A 17,090-nucleotide genomic window follows, 5' to 3' on the forward strand; every position below is an offset into this window, starting at 1 on the left:
TCTGTCCCATGCCATGGAAACTCTGATGCCCAAATTTTATGAAATATCCACACGTTTCTTTGCAGCTGAGCAGAAGAAAGGCAAGTAAGAGGGGCTTGCCTCATGCTTTGATTTACCACTCTACAGAATAAACAGCCAGCCTTTCTGTGAGGTAGGACGGTCGCCTTGATGGAGATTCTGCCCTGGAGAGGCTGCTATCTGCCCTATGGGCTGAAGAGCTGCTTCCACTTGTGTCCCTTTCCAAAGCTGATGCTCTTCCAAACCCACGGTGACTCACCAGTGGCTTGGTGATGAGCTAGAGGCTGATCTGGGGACACCATCTGTCTCCCTGCTTAGTGTGTTCATATTCTGCTGCTTCAAGTATATGGCCAGTGCCAACTCTGCCTCCCGAGCCAAACCCTGTAACTTTATTAGAGGGAGGGTTGGTGGGTGGGGGGAACCTCAGCTCACAGTCCTGCCTCCTGGAGACAGGGTGATGGTCTTCGTGCTCTGGGCTGTGGTAGCTCCTGCAACTCACTAGTAGGTGAGTTCTATGGCAGCCAGGGAGCTGAAGATGGTGCAAGACAGCTGGTGATCTGACTTCCTTTAAGTTTAACTTCTTTAGAACTGCACAAAAGGGTACTGGACAGGGGTCGGTTAGGGAGACAGTGGAGAAAAAGCTTTCCATGCTCCAGTACCCTAGGGAGCCCTAGCCACCTGCTGTGCTCCCTTCTTCCTCTCTCCTGAGGTTGGAACTTGTTTGTGAGGAAGGTTTAGGTGGTAGTAGAGTAACCCCTACTCCGGGACCTGTGACCTGTGACCTTCTCAATGTCACTTGATCATGTTCTCAAGCACCAGATGCTCGTGATCCTCCTCTCAGCTGCCCACAGATACTGGTCCATGGTGAGTCATAGTGGGTTTGGAAGTGTCCACTACCATCAGTGGCTTTGGGAAGGGAAACCACGCGGGCCAGCTCTGCAGCTAAAGCTCCACAAGGCATTCTTCCCCCTCACTGCACAGTTTGCTGCTGACTTCTGTGAGCAAGGAGAGATGTGAGCCGGATCCTTCATGTCATTAGCCAGGTGGCTGAGCCTGTGGTTGTTGTAACAAGGGCTATGAGCGCGCAGGAAAGTGAGATGCGGTGTGGGCCCCTGCAGGAAGATCTACCCCTGACGTTCATTCCCCAGCTCCTGGGATCTGCTGGTGATTCCTGTCCAGAACAATTAAAAGTTGTTTTTCAAAAGATAATTTCCCATGACAGCAAAAATGCAGCCCTGCCTTTCAAAACCATAAAGTCAAGGGGATTTAAATGGGACTTTCCGCTTCTCACTGTCTCAAGTATGTCCTTAGTGCACCCTCCACAGGCACACACACACACACACATACACAAATGACAACTATTATGTGAGCGTGTACAGGGAAACACACACACACGAGAATGGCAACGACTGTGATTGTGTACAGGGGCACACACACACACTGATAACAACTGTAGAGGGACATACACATGGGGGATGTTTTCAAACATACAGGGATACACACATACACAGCACACATGTAGACATATACAAACACCCAAATGTGTGTGCTTATTGTCACCCCATGGGACTTTGCTTTAGTTTTTGGTGGCTTTTGTTTCCTTGTTTTAGAGATGACACAGACACAGACAGCAAGGAAGACTACCACTCACGTTGTTCCTTGCCCTGTACTTAGGGCACAAATGGACCCAATTCTCATAGCTGTGCTTAACCTAACCCCAGGGAAGTTCCTCTTAAAGGAGGAGGGACTTGGTGGTCTTCCCACCCTGATAATATCATGCTATAGAAAAGAGGGCCCATTCATGGGTCAGTGCCATTGTTTGTGACTGACACTGAGTTGGAGCTGCTGCTGAGCGGGGCAGATGTACTGCAGACTCTTCTGTGGAGGCGAAGGGACAGTGACCTAAGAGATGACAGTCTAAGAGACAGACTCAGGGACAACATGTGGGGAGGACCAAGACAAAGACACATGTTCCAAGCCCTCTCAGAGCCACCCCGCCCCCGAAGAGTGTTTCCCATTCTGAGCAAAAGACCTCACTTCTCTGGTGTCGCTACCTGCACAGAGAATGGCCCCAACTGCACCGGCACACATTCTTGGACACCGATGGCTGTCACTTTATAGCTTTACCTTGTATGAGATTGTGTGACTTTGCTCTGTGTGGGTGCTGGGCAAAGGTTAAAACCTCTAAAACCAAGAAAAAATTCCTGTCCAGAAAATGACATTTGAGGTGGGAAGGCCACCATACCATAGGGGTGGACACCATTGTTGTCACGAGAGTTGGCTGTCACAGTGTCACAGTGTAACTTACATGAACCTGATAAAATATTTTATGATAATAGAATAATAAAAAGTATGCTAATTATTAGTAAATAAAGTAAGTTTTGGAGAAATTGGCAATTCAATATATTTGTTTATCAATAAGTATATAAATCTTAGATTAATGATGACGACGAGGTCATTCCATCTGAGCTTTTACTTCTGAGCTCTGTGTACTATGTTTCAACTGTCTTCATTGGTTCTTCCCATGCATTGCCTTCTCGGAGGCAATGTAACGCCCTCTGTAGTCTGACATTCTTATAATATCTGAACTGCCCACATCGTAGGCTTGGGAACTTGAAGGTACGATTAAGGAGTCATACTGTCATCAGACTGTCCTAAATTAGTCACACCTCGGTCTCTGTTGTAAGCCCTGTGGTTCTCTTGGTTGACAGGATTCTAGGCACCCTGGTCTAGATTCTGGACAATTGTTACTGTGGTACCAGATGTGAAGAGGGGCTTTCTTCTCTGGCCTTCTGAGCAAATGCAGTGGCTGCTGATTAAGACAGGGAGACAGACAGCTAGGTAGGTGGGTGCAGGCAAGTTTGTCTTTCTTTTTCCTAAGGGTGGGAGTAAGCCTAGGCTGATTCTAGTACCACCCAGCCGCAGGAGGCCAAGAAACTGTGAGGGCACTGATGGGTTCTCTAGAATCTGGAGGGAGAGACAGGGCCGCATATAGACTGTTGACTGAGTCTTAGCTTCCCCCAGCCTCATGTCCCTCAGCTGGTGGCTCTGGGGATATGAACTGAAGGAAGTCTTAGGTTAGTTTGTTTTCTGTTTCTGTGATAAACTCCATGACCAAAAGCAACACAGGAAGGATAGGATTGACTTAGTCCATCATCAAAGGACACAATGCAGGAACTCAAGACAGGTATGTGAAGGCAGGAGCAGAGGCAGAGCCCTGAAGGAACACTGCTCACTGGCTGTTCCACTCTGTCACATGTAGAGACCTCACTTTCCTCTGTGAGACTGTGCAGTGACTAGATGTCGTGCTGGTCTTTCTCCCAACACCCCAGGTGCGAGCTGAGCTTTGCTGGTGAGCTGAATGCTTTGACAAGAATCACTGTGCTTCCTGTTGTTACAGGGTACCCGGGCTAAGGCAAGCTTCCCTGATGGATAGAGAAGAGGGCTCATGTGTCAACCTTTGGGTTCTGTTCACCCAGCTCTTCCTTAATGTCACTTGCATTGCCAGAGATAGTACCTGGGAAGCTGGTGGTAGTCAGTTTGATAACTTCCAGCCCATATATTTTCTAATGCTGACTCATGGAAGAATCCTGGGGTCTCATCCACAGCCCATCCATCTCCTCTGAGAACCTGAGTTTTCTTTATGTCTGTGTGTAACATCTAAATTCTTTGTAATGTGTGTAAAATAGATGTAATTCTTTGGGTTCTTCAGTGAAGACTAATGTACATTAACTTCAAGGTGGAAGCCCTGTGCTTGCCAGTGACCTGACAAGCATTTTGTGGAATTACTGTTAGGAAAAGCTGAGCTGCCTCCTAGGACAGAGCTGAGACTCTTTCCCAACTCCAAACCATGCCTGCAGCCCTTGGCTACATCTCCTGGATGCTGGTCCATCACTAGGCTACATTTCCTGGATGCTGGTCCATCACTAGGCTACATCTCCTGGATGCTGGTCCATCACTAGGCTACATCTCCTGGATGCTGGTCCATAACTAGGCTACATCTCCTGGATGCTGGTCCATCACTAGGCTACATCTCCTGGATGCTGGTCCATCACTAGGCTACATCTCCTGGATGCTTGTCCATCACTAGGCTACATCTCCTGGATGCTGGTCTATCAATAGGTTTCTCTTTGCAGAAGCCTCACTTTATGACTCGTTCTCTGTGCCTCCCTTGGATTAATGTCAGGAATGAGCCTTTGTCCTGGGCCATTTTGGGAGTTGGGAGCCAGCTTTTGTGAGCCACCCCTGTCGGAGTCTCTCTCTCAGAGCGAGCCTTTATCAAGGACCCCCCTTCTCAGGGCTTCTCTCCTTCAAAGTCACCCATGGGAGTCTCCTCTCCATTCTGCCTCTCCCTCTGAAGTCTCCCCTCCACACAAGCCCCAGATTCTCTTCCTGTAATTAAAACACACCTTTCTTCTCTATAATTAAGTGTGAATTTCAAGGTAATTTCTTTAAAATTGTTCTTTTCTCTGCAGTTTTGACATGTTTAACTTGCCACACGCTGCAGAATTCATTTCCACTCTCTTAGTGAGAACTCTTCCTCTCTTCCTCGTTTGCCAAGGGAAGCTCAGGTTTAGGGAAAGAGTTTAGGGAGGTAATCTTGTTCTAGATAAGGAAGGAATGGCCTCTGTTGATAGATTTTATGGCCTCTACTGTCAGGACAGCAACAGCTGCCACAGGGGACCACCAAGACCTCAACGTGTGGCTGGGGCCAGTAGGCAATGCAATTTCTAATTTTATTTTATTGCAATTAATTTATTTGTAGAAGTTCCACATGTCAGTGGTTTCTATTGAACTCCAGGGTCTGGAGAGAAATATATTTTTGCTACCGAGGGTTCTTTTGAAAGAGACAGGCCTGAAAGAATCCTCACTGTTGACTGTTTCTGTGGATTACAGACCCTGCTACAGGACTAGTGTCCAGCATGGTAGCATCTGAAAGAAGAGTGCCCAATGCCCGGTAGGGAGGTGTCAGCTGAAGGACTGCAGGCCAGTGTCCAGCGCTGTGGTGCTCAGCACCAGACCTTATCTCCAAGATTGTACTCCTCCCCCAAGGCTGTAGATAGCACGGGAGCATTCAGGAGTGAGGTAGCTCTGCTGGAGGTGCAGAGATGGGAGAGCTTTCTCTCCAGAATTCCATGACCTGGCCATCTATCTCACAGTGTCAACAAAACTAAAAATATTCCAAGAATCCCTTCCCATATGTGAAGCAAGGTGAGGGAGAGCAGGGGTGCTGTCTGAGGAAGTTCCCAGGCAGGGATTAGAATCAATCCCAGACCCCAGGTTTCTCACTGTATCCTGCCTTGACTTTCTTCCTGGGTCATTCCTGAATGTGAGCTGACTCGCTTTCTTGGAAGAGGAAGACCCAGCCTGGCATCCTGGCAGATGCTACTGTGATGAAGGTTGGTTCAGCCCTGAGTTTGGGTCTGGTGACCTTGCTGACCCACTGGGTGACCATTGGGAACGGCACTCATCTACTGGTGGTCTATGGATTTCTTCTTGATCTGATTGAGCCATGGCCTCTGTCCCCACCAACATTGCCCCACTTGGAGGGCTTCTGCATTGACCCTTGAGCGTTTGACAAAAGGCCTTACCCTTTCTGCCACAGGGAGAAGATGTGACTTCTTTTACAGGTTCCTTGCACAGGGGATCAGGCAGGAAAGGAGCCATTTTCTCACAAAGTCCTCTCCACCTATGGATCCTTGCAACTTATCTGGTTATTGGGACTTTTCCTCACTGATGATATAACTGAAAGTTTTAGGGCAAAAGCCCTGGTTCCAGCACCCCAAACATGTTTGGCTTGGTCACCCATCTCAAGAAACTTATTTAATATGGCCATACTGAGAAGAGGAGTTGATAAAGGGACGGATGACTCTGAGAGCATCTTCAGGGTGCAGACATGAGCTTCTAGTTTAAATAGAGACAGAACCAGGGGACGTGGAAAGGGTATGAATAATTCAGTATGCCTGACCCAAGTGTGGTCCTGTCTGTTGTTGGCCCATCATTGTCTCGGCTCCCCCCAGCTCTGCAGGGTGGCCTGAAGGGGGCTTTATTGCTGGAGGGGGAAAGGTGGTTCTCAGGATATGGTCACTTATGCTCCAGGTGAGGCCTTCTCTGATGTGTAATTGCTAATGACTGCGGGGGGGGGGGGGGAGTCTTTCCTGAAAGGCTGTGATCATCTGGGAATAAAAGGAAACATTAGAGGAAAGATTAAAAATATCTTTCAACTCGTATATATCACGTTTTAACGTAGTTTCTGTGAGACACCTTATAGGGTCCATGGTTTGCTCTTCCATAGCAACAGCTGCTGAGCCTGGCCCCTGGAAAAACCTACCCTTGTCTTCTGTGAAACCACAGCAGCATGGTCATCACTAGAACTCCCGTTGTCTCCTCTGCAAGGTCGGCTACGGGTCGCAGCTGACGAGAAGGGTCTAACTGAAAGGAATAGTGCACCAGACCAGCGAGGCCTCCAGCACCTTGCAAAGCCTGGCTCAGCACAGTAACAGCCTTCTGGTGCTCTAAGCATGGAGACAGCCTGGAGGATGATGTCCGACAAGGCTTGAGTAAAAGGGGGAAGCATAAATGAGGGCGTGGAGAATAGGAGGACGCACAGTTCCTCCCGCAGGGTTCCTGGCTGTTCGGTATCCTGGAGTCCCACATCAGTTTCCAAACTCCTCCTCTGGCCCCTGCCCTTCTCTCTGCCACAGTGACATGGCTCCTCAGGCAATACACCAGTACTGAGCTCCAACATGGCGCCAGTGCCATAGGAGGCTACATAAATGGGGAAATGCCATCTCCCAGTGATTTCCAGTTGGAGGGCTCCAAATTGGCTTGCTAAGTCTTTGCTGTGGGGGTCTTCCATGTCCCAAGCCTGTGTGCTGGCCCAGACCTGTGACCTGGAGTGGGAGGTATTGATTGGCATGTTCGGCTTCTTCCTGGGGTCTTGGATAGGAAACTGCTACTCGGTTGCCACTGAAGACAGTGCCCATGGCCCACGGAGCCTTCCATAAACACTCCACAGTGAAGTAGCCTCAGACAGAACAGGTCCGTCTGAAGCCCAGTCTGTCTAAGGAATGCACAGTGAGATTGCAGACACATCACCTCTGACCCCAAAGAGGAATGACTGAATGCAGAGGGAGGTAATTTCCTTATTGCCAAAGGCAAATCTTGTATTGAAGTAACAACAGCCGTATGGTATCTTATTAGGAAGAATTCGGGATAATGAAGTTCCCACTGACTCTTGTAAACACAACCTGTAGCGATGATGAGCTAAATTCCATTCAAGAGGAGCTGGCAGCAAGCAAAGGTATCTATTCTCATCACTGAGAGTAGTTAGGAGGAGGAGGGGCAGGAGGAGGAAAAAGAGGAGGAGGAAAGAGAGGCAGAGAGAGAGAGAGAGAGAGAGAGAGAGAGAGAGAGAGAGAGAGAGAAAGAGAAAGAGATATGTTTGGGGGTTTGAGAAGGAAAATCATAGAACAAGAAGGACAGCCTGACCCATACCTGAGCCCAGGCTGTGTATTCCTGACCAAACACAGCAGAAGTTGAGAGAATGATAGGAAATGCCATCCTAGTGCCCAAAATGGGCAGATCTAATATGCCTATAATATGCAAACAAGGTTTTATGTCCACTAAAACAAATACCGTAAATCAGGGGAGGGAGAGAAAGTGGGTGGGGGAGGGAATGACTACTGGACGTCTTGATGTCTCCCTCGGTCTAGGACTCTAGCTCAGAGATCTCCAGCAAGGTGGTGGGCTTGGGTTCTTCACTGCACCTGCATCCTGAGTGGCCTTGCTTGACTCCTCATGCAAGGTGACATTTTCCCCATCCTTGGTCCTGAGAGACTGACCTCTAGCCTTGGCCTCTCCCTGTCCACCTGTCACCAGATGTCCCTTAACTGACTCTAGCCACCCTGGGACAGAGCTGAGCTTCTGTTTTCTGAGTTTTTCTACATCTTTTAAACCCTTTCTTGAAAGACTTAATTATCACCTTTTGACCTAATTTTACTCTTTTTTTTTTCTGCACTTTCCAATCTTCTACCTGAAAATAACCACACATGGGAGGGTTGCCCAACGCTCACATGGTGTAGTGGTTTTGTGTGACTGTTGGAACAAAGCCACAGCGGACATGTACATCTTAAAATAACGGACTCCAGGTTCTTAGGGCTCGTTGCCAGTGACTTCTTCACGTCTGGTCAAGATGTTTTCCAGAGCGCCGTCATTTATGCTCATAGTGATCCTTATAAAATGGGTGCTGTTTTATCATCTCCACCTCACACAAGAAGAGGCTGCGAGTGCCCAGGGCACGATGCTTGTTCAACCTCTGAAACCAAGACCTATCCTTTATTTTAGACCCCGAGCCTGTCTTACTGTCTCCCCATGTCTGCCCTGGCCACACAGGTGCCTTTCCGGCCCCCAGATTCCATCTAGTCCTGTATTTCATGACGACATGTACCTCATTCAGCAGCTTCTCTTCGTTGCAGAAGTCTGCAAGTGTAGCCCAGAGGCAGTGAGGTGTCGAGGCTCTCTTGCTCCTCCCATCTTGCTGAGGTGTCGGAACTAAATCCCGATCTTAAAGGCTTTGTTTATCACAGTTGAGATCTACACTCACTCTGGAGACCTGCCTTGTTTGGAGATGAGGAGGAAGGAGAGCCTATGTTGCTTCTTCATGGGGACCATTTCCCTTGGGGACAGTGTAGGACCTATGTGGGGCTGCAAACCTTGAGATCAGACCTTGTGGTACCGTTTGTCCATAAACTTCAAGCTGCAGAATGGCAATGAATACTCATCCGTGGGCTCTGAGAATCCCCATCTCCAGGAAATCTCATAGTTATCCAGCACTGTCTTCGCTTCAGCCCCGTTCCCTGGTGGTGCCTTGTTTAAGGATCTGTATCTAAATGAAACATGGGTCTCGATAACAGAGGTGGGACTTTGCATCATGAGAAGTACTCACAAGCACTGTGGAGGACCGTGGCTCAGGAAGAACTTGTGGAATCTTACAGCCATTGTGTGCATTGTTGGTGACATGCTGTTGCTCCAGGTGCTACCCCAGCTCCCCTGTATCGTGACTGACGAGAGTCTGATCAGAGCTGTAGCAGGGATTTTTCTATATTAGGATGTGGAGAGTGTTCACCCCTGTTTCTTACCTGGCTTGATTTTGTTTAAATCTTTTCGTTTTAGTTTAAACTTGGACATTCATGAGAACTTCACTGCCCTAGTTAAGTTTCAGATGCCAATTTGGCCAAGCATAGAGTCAGAAGAAAGCCCTAGATTAGATTGGCCTATGTCATGTCTGAGGGGGGTTGCTTTGATGATGAATTGATGTAGGAGGACCAAGCCCACTGTGGGCGACACCATTCCTAGGCAGGTGGTCCTGACCTGTGTAAGACAGCAAGCTTGATACGGACCCTCAGGGTGCTCTAACCTGTGCACCTCTGGGGTTTTCCCATGTGCTCTTGCCTTCTTTATGGTTTTTCTAGCACAAGATTGAATTGCTTTGGGTTATCCATGATGGAAAGAATAAGCGCTTAAGAGTTCTTGCTGGGAGGAGAGAGGCAGGTGTAAAGAGCTTCTCCACCCCGAGCAGCTGCCTAGAAAGTGAGTTGTGTAGTTGGGTGTGTGGCACATGCATAAAACCCCAGCACTCCTCCTTCTCTTCCTCTCCTCCCGCTCTTCTTTCTCCCCTCCCCTTCTTCTCTCCACTTCACCCTTAAAAAGATTTCTCCCTTTTAATGCATTGCTAATGCTAAATCAGGAAATACCTGGCAGTGATGGCATCGGTGGTGGCCCTAGTTCCTGTCATTTGGGAGTCATTGTGCTTGCTCTTCTATCTGGCTTGATGCACGCCTCGACATGACAGGGTCATGGGCATGAAGAATAGAAGCAAGATGAGTGCTGTCCAGGGTGCTTGATCCCTCATCCAAGGAGAATAGGCAGGGCCGAGTGTCTGGATCGAGATTTCCCTAGGAGTCAGGGGATTCAAGGGCATGAAAGAGGAAAGGAAGAACCAATGGATTGGGAAATCTGCTCTTGGGAACTACATGCAAAATGGTCCGTGGGTAACCCCCATGTCCCTACTAAGAGGGTCTCAGTGCTACCCATTCTTGTGAGAACTTGTGAGGAAGGGTGGCCACTTTGACCCCTGCTCTTCCTGCAGTGGGACCATGTGTGGCATGTGGAGTCCAAAACATTTCTCAGGGGTACAGTAGCTTCTCAATTATGGGACCAAAAATTTATTCAACAAAACATTTGTTGGAAAAAAACTTTTAAAACATAAGAATAAAAATTGCAGGATGAACAATGCATAGTGGCGTGCCCCAGGGATCCCAGAACCTAGAAGGTAGAGGTAGGAGAATTAGGAGTTCAAGGCCACCCTCAACTCCATGGCAGGTTTGAGGCCACCCTGGGAATAATAACACACTGTCTCAAGAAAACAACAACAACAAAAATCAAAAAGAAAACCAAGATCCTAGTTCATTGGGGTATACACACATACAAAAGAAGAAGAAAGAAACAAAATAAAACAATAAACTCAAGTCCAATGTGGATGTCCACAGTCTACCCTGAATCCAGAAACCATGCAGAAGTTCACGATCCATGATCCCCTGTAAGGGCGAGGAAGCTACTTTTGCAGTGGTCTCTATGGCTGCAGACTCATAGTTGAGAAAGAGTCATAGAAACCATCTGTGACAACTCTTACCCCCCCCCCCCCCCACACACACACACAAAGTAGCAGCCTAGACAGGAAGCCATAGAAGAGGACTCTTAAAAATTGCAATAAGGATGCTGAAGTGTAGCTCTCCACAGCTGATGGCTTCTTGTGGGGTGCAGGTGGGGGGGGGGGACACTCAGTTTACATTAAGAAGCTGGCCACTAGGAGTTTGAGCATCTACAGATTCTTAAGAGGATGGCAAGGAACCTTCCTGTGTTTACAGGTTCCCAGGGGAAGCAAGTGGAGTGGAGGAGCACCTTCCCACTCATAAAGGGCTGCGTGTGTTTTCCCACTAGACCTTAGATTTGAACTTGCGGCCAGTGATCACCTACTAGTGACATGGACTACTTACCCTTTTGAGAGGTTGACTTGTGGTTTCTGTCAGGTGTGAGCTCAGAGAGGCCGTATTTCTTTGGTCTGTTCTCTGAGTGCTCTGGGTTCCTGTGGAGCAGACTGCTTTCTGCCCAGGAAGAGTTTTTTAAATCTCTCTTGCTTCTTTCTCTCCCCCAAGTTCTTGAGAGTTGACCAAGACAAAGACAGAGACTGCAGCCTGGACTGCCCCAGCTCCTCCCAGAAGCCCCTCTGCGCCTCTGACGGGAGGACCTTCCTGTCTCGATGTGAGTTCCAGCGGGCCAAGTGCAAAGATCCACAGCTGGAGATCGCCCACCGTGGGAACTGCAAAGGTGAGCCGTGACGGTCATAGCCAGAAGAGAGGGCCTGCGTGGAAGGGCGAGGGTAACTGACTTATTCTCGCACCTAACAGCTCGAAAGTCTCATATTGGTTATTACTTCTCAGAGCATGTGAAGAGTAATTTTTATGAATTTCAAAGTAATAATATCTTTTTGAGAGTTTTAGGTAGCCCAGGTTAGCTTAGAACTTACTATGTAGCAAAGGCTGGCCTTGAACTTCTACCCTTGCACCTCCAAATCCAGAGTACTGGGGTTAAAGACAGGTACCACCACACCTGGCTTATGGTCTGCTGGAGACTAAAACCAGGACCTCTTGCATACTAGCAGGGACTCTACCAACCAGCCTACGTCCAGCCACAAAGCAGTCATTTTTACTAATTGTCCAATGCTCCCAGAGTGTTTCATGTTGTTGTAAAACAAATTTACCACAGTGCTTCAGGCTTATTTGTGTTCCCCTCACAGTGCCTCTAAAATCACGGCCAGCTCTTCTTAGTGAGTGAGGTCCACACCCCGTCAGTCAGTTTGGTGTAGACTTTACCCATGGACTCGTCAGCCTTCTGATTAGCAGCTAGATCCAGAGTTAAGGCTTAGAGTAAGCCTGGAAAAGCTTCCTGCGGTAATGAGGGGTTCAGCTTGGTGGCAAGCACACACAGAGCTTTCAAAGGGGATTTACTTTCTCCGAATCTCTGGGAACAAGACCACACAGACTAAACTGGCCTTGGGAAGATGTAGTTGATGAGCCATTAACCCCGACAAGCCTCCCATCTAAACAGCCCAACCACACCAACCGCCACCAGGGCCCTGCCTCTGCCTGCAATTAACCAAGTTGCAGAACTGTTTATTCTTGCTGTCGCAGTCCACGGTACTGGTAGGCAGACCTGCATTGCTGTTGCAGATAATGCAGACAGGCTGTCCGATAGCTCCTAGTGCTCTCCTACTGACAAGGCCAAATGTTTCCACTTTGGTCAGGTGTGGTAGGGCACACCTGCAATCCCAGTACTCGGGAGGTTGAGGAAGGAGAATCCTGAGGTCGAGGCCTGCCTGGGCTGCTTAGTGAGACTTCTTCAAGATCACACAGCAAGTGGCAAGCGAGAAGAGGGCTGGGAGGAAGTGCAGTGGTAGTGTGCTTGCCTCGCATGAGTAAAAGCCCTGGGTTCAGTGCCCAGAACTGAGGCTAGGACTGCCTCTGGCTGGGTCAGGACTGCTAGTCAGGGGGGCTCATGCTTCTAATCCTTATCTTGAACACCTCGAGTTCAAAGCCAATATGGCTGCACGGTGAGACACTGTTTCATCAAAACAAACACAAGACAGAAACCCAATACTGCAGCAAAAATACTCAGGACTGCAGAAAAGGAACAAACAAACAGAAAGCCCGTTGGTGATCATTGGCCTTTGGTAGCAGTTACAAGGGAAGGAGGACATTTGAAAATAAAGATTTTCTTTTTGAGAGGGATTCTCTGTGTAGCCCTGGTTGTTCTGGAACTCACTCTGTAGAGCAGGCTGGCCTCAAATTCAGAGATCTGCCTACCTCTGCCTCCCAAGTGCTGGGATTAAAGGAGTGTGCCACTACCGCCCAGCACAAATGACATTTTTATTCACCCCTAAACATCCATTCCTGTTTATTGGGAAACCAAACAAAAAACCCAAATAACGTATTGACTCTCATCTACCTGACATGGCATACAAACCCCACATCATTGCCCTTTGTCTCTGGATGTTTAGCTTATAGTAAACTGAATATTAGCTTTAGCTTCTTCAGAGGAAACTTGAATGAGAAAAATCTAATTTTTAATCATTTGGTGCACACATGGAGTCACATGCATGATTCTTATACGTGATCTATGTCCCATGAGCATGCAGCCATATACATGGATTCTTGCGTATGTACTTGTTCACACATGCACGCTCTCAGCACATTCCGGAAGGCCATGGGTGACTCTGTTTTAATGAACACTACACCTGTCTGCTTCTATCACACCAAGCTTTGCACTAGGCTTCGACATTTGCTTAGAGTTGATCACTTTGATGGGTTACTGTTTCCTTTTTCTTGAAAAGACTCCTCGAACAGTGCTCTGCAGTCTCAGAGAATCCTTCCTGATGGTTCCACTCAGCTCCACCCCGTGGGCCCTTGAGCGTGAGGTGGTACTGGTGGACATCCCAGTAATCTGTGCTTCCTCACAGCGCCTCCTCTGTGCTCTGAGAGGTTTCTGACTGGGTCTTCAGCTGGGCTCAGATATGGAGGCTACCCAATCTGTCCCCAGACCTTCTCCTGAGGTGGCTTGGTTTCATGCTGGCAGGATGGTGCCTATGGTACCAGGAAGAGGCAGGGTTCTCCGTGTTAGTATGTGGAGCTGTGCTAAGACTGCCTCTTGCTGCCGTATCCCTATCTGGACTCCAGAATCTGCTTACTGTAGAGACCAAATGTTTACTTTAGGAATACTTCCAAATTCAAGGAGTCCCGTGTATGATTCCACTTTCGCATTCCAGTCCCAGACTGCTCTTCCCGGTATTCTCTCACACCTGAAAATACGGTGCGGCTGACAGTGTCCTCGGGTTTAACGGGTTTCCTCCGGGCATTGTGCCAGGAGCTGCGGGCAGTTGGGATGACAACAGTCAACACCTGGCTTCATGTCCGTCCCTCATCGGTGTCTAAATGTACATTTCAAGAAAATGTCGGTGTCATTTTATGCCTTGACGATTACTCATCTCGGAGATGTGCATAGAAGAAGAGGAACACATGAAAAATTCTTTTAAATACCAGGATATAATCCTGAGAGAAACTTCTAGAAGCAGTTGTCTAGGAGGTCAGAAATGAGCGTGGTGGGAAGTTGCGGTGGTCATGTAGAGCCACAAAGCCTGGCCATCTTTTGTTCCTGCTTCCTGCCACATTCTCTTGGATGACCCCAGTTGGGTGTCCTGCTGAAGGATCGCAAGGAAGTGGTCAGACTGAGCAGCTGCTGCCATGGTTTCTGAGGACCAGTAATGTGAGGACAGCTGTATGAGGCCCTTCATGATCTCAAGGGTGGCGAAATGACAGTGGGGGGCTCTCTTGTCCCCAGGGCGAGGTGTCTCCCCGGACTTGGGCTGTCGCTGGCTCTGGTCACAATTTGATTTCTTTGTGACAGTGTCCAGCTAGAAGTGGACAAAGATATCTTCTCAGCGTGTCCCGTGTCAGTACAGTTTACAGGCAGCCTCTGTTCCTGGGTGATTTCCTCGGTGGAGTTCTCATCCTTTCACAGGGGAAATTTTATATCATAAACGTGAGACCTCTAAAAACATGATGGGGAGAGGCAGTCAGATGAGACACCTCTCCAAATAAGTTTAACTTAAATAGAAAGGATTACAATAAAAATACCACAGACTCCAGTAGTTTTCTGATCTGTGTTTATGTGGGGCAGCAGCCAGCCCAGGCAGCAAACACAGAGCTGGAGGAGAGGGTACCGTCCACACATGCATTCTTAAAGACAGGTGGCCATCACACACCTCCGGCACACTAGGGTACAGGCGAAACCCCCAGAGGCTCTGACTTGTGCCCATCTGTGGTCAGTGAATTTTGTTTGCTGGGGTTATATCTTCACCTAAGACATGGATATAAGGAATAACACAAGGGCTGGCATCTTTGCCTAGGGTGGCTTACACCACCAGGTTTTGCTTATCCCATCCCTAAAGGCCAGTAGGTAACCTCTCCTGACCTGCATGACAACCAGGGGAGAGATGGCTTATGGGAATGGACCCCACAGCCTGAGATCCAGGCACAGCATTGGCTGCCCCAGGGTGAGTTGTATCAGCCTGATCATTTCTGTCCTATGTCAGAGACAACCAATGCTGTGGACTCTGTAAGACCCCTGTGAGCCCGGCTCCCCTGAGAGAGATGAAGAGTCAGGAGATCAAGTTTTCCTTTTCGCCCCTTCATGAAGTTTTCACCCAGCCTTTCCCTGTGTTCTGCTGGTGTGGAAGCTGGCTCCACTGTAGAGTGTTCCATTACAGCTGGCATTTGTATTTTGAGGCCATTTTTACATATTTTTGTGGGTGAAAGATTTGTGAGACTGTCTCGTTTGCATGTGCTGGTTTGGAAACAACGATTAAAATATTTTATTCCACATTTAATTAAATAGGATTAAAATGTTGTCCGCGTCTCATGTCACGATTTGACATTGACCCTGGCTGGAATTGCAGTGGTTTAGGCTGATGGATTTTTCTTGTGTTTTCATAGAAATTTGTGGAGTTTGTGTTTTCAGAACTCAGAAAACACATTAATATTTTTCTTTTGATCTGAGACCAATATGGCTGCTGTTCTTTTCAACAAAATCTCTGGAACTGAATCAGAAAAAAAGGGGAGAGAAACGAGGAAAATAAAGGAAAAGGCCACATGCTAGGAAGTCTTGGAGTTATTTTGAGGTTTCTGGGAACAAAGATATAATGGATTTCTGAAAACAGCTCCCTTGAAGGTCTCTAGACCAAGCGCTTGATGTGGACTCATGTGGGGTGAGAGGGAGACGCAGGTGTTTGCCTGTTAGCCTCGTCCTCCTGTGCCCACTGCCCATCAGTGCCAGGATCCTTGACATAGCAGAGATATAACCCCGGTCTCTGGGAAGGCCTAAGGGGCCTGGGCTCACGGTTGGCCATGGGCAGACGACCCGTGACAGGGATACAAGGTTGTCCTTGCTCTGGGTTCTCACTGTTAGGACAGGTCACAGTGCCCTTACCACTATTATTTAACAGAGATTAAAAACCGATTCTTGAACCTCCAGCCAAGCTCAGCTCCCCAGCTGTTCTCTGTCCCTCAAGATGGAGAAGCCAGAGTTGGAGAGGCCCAGGAGTAAGGATCCTTCCACAGTGGCATGGAGAACACTCTGTCTCCCTCCGAAACGAGCAGTAAGAGCAGCTGAATGGGAGCTCTTCCCACTTGAAGGCTTCCTCTTTCTAACCCACTTCTGCTGGTGGACAACTAGCAATCTAAAAACTGGATCACAAACGCCAACATTTACCTCTTGTCTGTACACATTTATGATCCCACCTTTGAAGACGGCAACCCCATGCTCAGGAAACACCGACAGGCTGGGAAGCATGCAGCCTCATGTGGGGCTGGGTTGACCTGTGGGAATAGCCTGGATGGTTCTGCTGGCCGCTGCCATGATGGGTGGACCCACCAGCATCCCACTGAGGAAATTAGCTGACCACAAGAGCTCTGTGTAGGGGTGAGGGTACATGTGTGTACATGAATGCAGGTGTGAGCACACACAAGTACACATGTGAGCACACAGGTCCAAGTGTGGGTGCAGTGTGTGCAGTGTGAGAGAGAGGGTGTGCTTAGCTTTGCTCCTGAGTGTGCCTGAGAGTCTGTTACTCTGCTCTCTTCTGTACCTGGCCTGGATTTCTTTGTTTCCCAGGATATATACAGTCCTCTGAGACATCAGCTCTGCCCTAGGAGTCCCTAGCCCTGCCAGTTGGTCCCTTCCTGCATCCCTACCTGCACCAGGCTTAGTTTCCATTGCTGCTGTCTTCATAGACTTGAGAAGTCACCGTAGGAACTTCATCTCTTTCCCAGCCAAGCCTGGGCCAGGAGCACAAGCAAAAGCTGTGGAATGTTGAGCCGGAAACGGCCTTTCCTCTTTGCTCCACTGCGACCTCAGGGTGCAGCTTCCATGGGGACACAGAGGCCCTCGGGCACAGCCTC

At 48.5% G+C, this 17,090-nt stretch overlaps 1 protein-coding gene across 2 annotated transcripts in view; it reads left to right on the plus strand.

Annotated features, from left to right (window-relative positions):
* The window catches only part of Smoc2 (SPARC related modular calcium binding 2), a 131,021-nt gene that overhangs the window by 36,124 nt on the left and 77,807 nt on the right, over positions 1 to 17,090 (plus strand). For both annotated transcript variants that reach the window (XM_041680126.1, XM_041680127.1), the window contains exon 2: positions 11,235 to 11,406. In XM_041680126.1, the coding sequence (XP_041536060.1) occupies positions 11,235 to 11,406 (172 nt within the window). The remainder of the gene's footprint in view (positions 1 to 11,234; positions 11,407 to 17,090) is intronic.

The sequence above is a fragment of the Microtus oregoni genome, unplaced genomic scaffold, assembly GCF_018167655.1.
Source record: "Microtus oregoni isolate MIOR12 unplaced genomic scaffold, Mior012 000033F_ref0000390, whole genome shotgun sequence".
NCBI lineage: Eukaryota > Metazoa > Chordata > Mammalia > Rodentia > Cricetidae > Microtus > Microtus oregoni.